This window comes from Dendropsophus ebraccatus, unplaced genomic scaffold (genome assembly GCF_027789765.1).
Source record: "Dendropsophus ebraccatus isolate aDenEbr1 unplaced genomic scaffold, aDenEbr1.pat pat_scaffold_1058_ctg1, whole genome shotgun sequence".
NCBI lineage: Eukaryota > Metazoa > Chordata > Amphibia > Anura > Hylidae > Dendropsophus > Dendropsophus ebraccatus.
Genome location: NW_027208475.1, coordinates 2,863 through 8,505, shown reverse-complemented (window position 1 = coordinate 8,505; position 5,643 = coordinate 2,863). Strand labels below are relative to the sequence as shown.

The window sequence follows — 5,643 nt, the reverse complement described above, 5'->3', positions numbered from 1 at the left end:
TATACACAGCACATCCCTTATATACAGTGTCCCCATATACACAGCACATCCTTATATACAGTGTCCCCATATACACAGCACATCCCTTATATACAGTGTCCCCATATACACAGCACGTCCCTTATATACAGTGACCCCACTAGCAGTGTAACAAATGATGTGTGTTAGGAGAGGGATTGAGCGGTGACAATGCAGCTGCTGATCTCACTATATACAGGTATATAACTGAATATCAGAGAAACCTGCAGCACATCCATGTGTATTGTCTCATCCATCAGTAGATGGTAAAACCAGTCATTTCTCCTGCTGCCATCCACTATAATCTCCACATATAACATGGTAATACAGACTGTGATGAACTATGGGCACCACTGCCAGCCCCAATATACCAGTCTCATCACCTGCCCCATCTACTACTAATACAGCACTAGAAGAAGCCGCCATGATGGTCCCTGTCATTCCTCTGGACACTAGACTGTCATTCATGATGCCCACAGCACAGTGTATATGGCAGAGCAGCTCTATGGGCTCCTGCCTGGCAGGTGCCACCTGAGGGTCCTATGACCTCTGACATCACATCACCGCGACAACCACCGCTGTTCACTTTCTACTGGCGACCGAAGCGACTGGACTGAAGTCTACAGAGAAGAGAACTGCGGAAATGGCGTCCACTGGACACGGCGAGGAGAAGAAGAGAGAAGACGGGAAGAGGAAGAGAGAGGAGGAAGAGGAGAGCAGCGCTGGATTGGACAAGATCCAGAAGAGGAGGAGAGGATTGGAGGATGAGGAGACATCCAGCCCCTACCCCAGGCTTCCCATCAGCCGCTTCACCATCCACCAGGGCTTGGGTAGGGGCAACTTTGGAAAGGTAAGTTCTACAACTTCTCATATCCCTTTATACCCTATGGGGGAGAGTTATCAAGCAGCCATGTCCTCTGTTCCCCATAGCAACCAGTCACAGATCAGCTTTCTATACTCACAAACCCTGGGAAATTGAGAGCTGAGCTGTGCTTGGTTGTTATGGCAACAGAGGACGTTACTACCGTAATACTGCTTGATATATCTCCGTCTAAATGTCTATTATATCCCAAGCTATTATTCCCTGTTATCAGCCATTACAGGTCTGTTAGACTGGGTCCACACTGCGTATTTACCCATCAGTTCAATGTATCCGTTTTCTTGCATCTGCTTTTTAAAAAAAAAAAATAAAACGTATATATTGAACGAACTACATATACACAGTGTCAGCCTAGCCATACGTGTAGTTAGGCCTGGGCGATTAATCAAATTAGTTTGATTAATTTGCCTAGATTTTTAAATTCGATTAAAATTTTTGGGAAAATCGTAAATTCGATTTTCAAAAAAAAAGAAAAATGCTCTGACCTGGGCGCAGGTGGAGCAGTGGCCCTACGGGCAAGCTGCTCCTCCTGCAGGTCAGTGCACTCGCTGCTGGACAGCCCGGACCCAGAAGATTGGAACTGCCGCCCGCCCATCCAGTCATCTACTAGATCACCATCAAGCCGCCTGCACCCAAGAGATCGCCACCACCCGCCTGTGACAGCACCCTGAGCGGCCGCAGCAGCTGGGCACCTAGCAGCCCCCGGGGCAGGAGAGACACGGTGCGATTACTGGAGAGTAGGTGAGGACTCAGCATGGCGCCCAACCCCTCCCCCACCGCGACTACCAGGTAATACTACTATTGCTACTACTATCCTCACTTTCTGCTACATACCACTCCCACTACTATTGCTACTACTATCCTCACTCTGATACTACTACTCCTAATACTGCTCCCACTACTATTGCTTCTACTACCCACACTTCTGCTACTACTACCCCTAATACTGCTCCCACTATTGCTACTACTACCCCCACTTCTGCTACTACTGCTCCTAATACTGCTCCCGCTACTATTGCTTCAACTACCCCCACTTCTCATACTACAACTCCCAATACTGCTCCTACTATTATTACTACTACTACTTCCACTCGTGATACAACTACTTCCAAAACTACCACTACTGCTTTCAATCCTGATACTAGTACTCACACTATGCCCCTATTACTAAACCCCTCATCCACTACTACTACACCCATCATTTTATTTTTAGGCCACATCGCCCAGCCCTACCTGTAATGTTAATCTATAGTATCAGGTAGACATCTAGAGATCTCACTGCTCCATAACTACTACTTTACACCCCACAGCTCATCTCCCCTTTATCTCCATAGTCAGGTGTAGGGCTTCTATACAGGGGGATTCTGATTCCCTATAGAGCTGATCTATGGGATCACAGCTGTGGGGAAGGGACACTGTTTATATCTACTGCCAGGTCCAAATAGGCTGCTGTAAGGCACAATTACATAAACTGACCTCTATAGCTTCAATACAACCTTACAGCAGCCTATCTGTTTCCTGGAGATATTAACTGCAATGACCACAACCCACTCATTGAGACATCTCATGCTACATAATAGTGGAATATCCCTTTACGATCTCTTTATAGAGCATCCAATACAAACACAACCTGACAGACTGACAGCACAGCCCACCCCTCCTGCAGACGTCTTCTAATGTGTATTCTCGGTTTATTTTCTTTAGGTGGTCCTGGCATCAGTCCCCGGCCGAAACATCTACATGGCCATCAAAATCATCAAGAAGAAGGAGGACAACGACGAAGTCATCGTGAGAGAGCGGCGGATACTCCAGGCGTCCAGAGACTGCCCATTCATATGCCACCTCTATGCCGCACACGAGTCTCTGGAACGCGCTTACATCATCACGGAGTATCTGTCCGGTGGCAGCCTGGAGGGATTGATCAGGATGTGCGGCTACCTGAACATCGGCAACGTAAGGTAAGGAATGGGTTTCTTCTGGGGTTGAAGGAAATTGTTAAAGAAGAGTGTTATTAATGACTATTTTCTTTTCTTTTCTATGAGATTCTACACAGCAGAGATGGTAAGTGCTCTCCAGTTCCTCCACAGGAAGAACATCGTCCATCGGTAAGTAGAGCCTTCTCTGTCTGCTCGGTCATGCAGGGATCTATCCACAGTTTCCTGTATCACTGGGCAGATTTATCATTCTCTTCTCTTCTTTCATTGCAGAGACCTGAAGCCGGAGAACATCATGGTGGATGCTGACGGCCACATCCGTATCATCGATCTGGGATTGGCCGAAGATGGGGTGACCGCCTCCAGGAACATCGATGGAATGGCGGGAACCTTCCACTACATGGCCCCCGAGGTGCTTCTCAGGAGAGGATACGGCGCAGCAGTGGACTGGTGGAGCCTGGGGATTGTGCTGTCCAGGATGGCCACAGGACGCCACCCATTCTACAACGGCCCCGTCATGCAACAGGCTTTCAAGGCCATGACCACCGAGAACCCCAAATTTCCATCTTGGATCGACGCTGACGGAAAACATCTCATCAAGAAGCTGCTGCGTAAGAATCCTGAGGAGCGCCTGGGTGTGTGCGGGCAAAAGGACGCTGGTTGACCTCAGGGGAGATCAACCAAAACACCGCAGAGACACCATCACGTGTCTCAACGTCAGTGTATTCTAGAACATTGCCCCCTGGGAAATCAAATATGCAAAAGAACACTGCAGAGACACCATCACATGTCTCGACGTCAGTGAACTAGCCAGACCTTCCCTCCGGGAAGGAACAACCAAGCCAAAGGCGTTCTCCAGTTAAGGAGACCACCTCAGCAAGGTATCCATCCACAGACAGCTGTTTCGGGGTTTTTGCCCCTCATCAGTGTGGAGTAGGTTTCTGGCTAGTGGGAGCAATGACTAGTAGGTGCATGCAAAAGGACGCTGGTTGACCTCAGGGAGATCAACCAAAACACCGCAGAGACACCATCACGTGTCTCAACGTCAGTGTATTCTAGAACATTGCCCCCTGGAAATCAATATGCAAAAGAACACTGCAGAGACACCATCACATGTCTCGACGTCAGTGAACTAGCCAGACCTTCCCTCCGGGAAGGAACAACCAAGCCAAAGGCGTTCTCCAGTTAAGGAGACCACCTCAGCAAGGTATCCATCCACAGACAGCTGTTTCGGGGGTTTTTGCCCCTCATCAGTGTGGAGTAGGTTTCTGGCTAGTGGGAGCAATGACTAGTAGGTGCATGCAAAAGGACGCTGGTTGACCTCAGGGAGATCAACCAAAACACCGCAGAGACACCATCACGTGTCTCAACGTCAGTGTATTCTAGAACATTGCCCCCTGGGAAATCAAATATGCAAAAGAACACTGCAGAGACACCATCACATGTCTCGACGTCAGTGAACTAGCCAGACCTTCCCTCCGGGAAGGAACAACCAAGCCAAAGGCGTTCTCCAGTTAAGGAGACACCTCAGCAAGGTATCCATCCACAGACAGCTGTTTCGGGGTTTTTGCCCCTCATCAGTGTGGAGTAGGTTTCTGGCTAGTGGGAGCAATGACTAGTAGGTGCATGCAAAAGGACGCTGGTTGACCTCAGGGAGATCAACCAAAACACCGCAGAGACATCAGGGTGTGTGGGTGTGTGCGGGAACATCAGGCAGCATCCATTCTTCAACACCATCGGCTGGAAGGAACTGGAGGAGAGGAGAGTAACACCACCATGGAAGCCAATGGAGACAGGTCTGCAAAGGTCAACATCTGCAGTGGCCGGAGGACACCGACACCCTTCACCCCCGGGACGACTTCAATTACATGTCACCAAGTTGGACCCGGTAAGATTCAATCAAATAGGTTCTTGTTAGCTTGGTCCTTGTCTGCTATCTCTGTCAGTGACTATGTCTCTATTTCTCCTTAGATGGATGAGAAGATCTAGACTGTGAAGGAATCCACGACCATCTGGTAAGTGGCCCTTTTACACACAGGACACCAATCACATGTTGCTGTTATATAGCTGGATGGTTCATTACCATGACCATTCACTATGATAACAGAAGCTGGGCTGTACATATAAGTTTATTAGACGTCTTCCTCCTTATGTCTTGCGAGGATGAACCCGCGCCAACGAATCTCCGCTTCAAGCCTCCTGACCCGTACGGACGTCTCTGCTGCTGTGTGCCACCTCGGCTGTCCCTACAAACATCAGCGCTCTCAATAACATCTTCATGCAGGACCTTTACCAGCAGGATACAGCCCCAAGACCTCGACATGAAACCTCCAATCCCGGGCTGGCATCTAACATCCCCAGCCTGAAGATCATCTACACCCCCAGGAGCGGCCTGTGCTTCCATCTGGAGAGTTCAGGAACAATAGCCGCATGTAGTAGTCCTGGGGCGCGGAATAGCGGCTATTATCCCTGAACTCACCTCAGCACAGGCCAGGTAAGTACCACAGCGCACCACATCCAAAATCACACACACTACAGGATAGGTATAGGCACTCACACCTAGCACTTAGTACATGTAGATTAGATACCGGCTCGATCCTGGGATTTATTCCGATCGCCATATTTGGGGTCAGGAAGGAATTTTTCCTTCTAATGGGGTTTTCGCCTTCCTCTGGATCAACACAGCTGTAAATAGGGTTAGTTTCTTATAATGTTAGGTCACACATCCCTATTACCACTAGCTTAAAATATATCTAAAATTAGACTCCCACATCATACAGGTTAGGGACCAGCCCGAAAATAGGTTTAGTG

At 48.8% G+C, this 5,643-nt stretch overlaps 1 protein-coding gene across 1 annotated transcript; it reads left to right on the top strand.

The window, feature by feature from the left end:
- The first annotated feature begins 590 nt into the window (after positions 1-590).
- On the top strand, positions 591-3,496 carry LOC138774732 (protein kinase C theta type-like). Its single transcript, XM_069955682.1, has 4 exons — positions 591-868; positions 2,603-2,856; positions 2,941-3,003; positions 3,106-3,496. The coding sequence occupies exons 1-4, from the start codon at positions 662-664 to the stop codon at positions 3,494-3,496; spliced, it is 915 nt and encodes a 304-aa protein (XP_069811783.1). The 5' UTR covers positions 591-661.
- Positions 3,497-5,643: the final 2,147 nt, after the last annotated feature.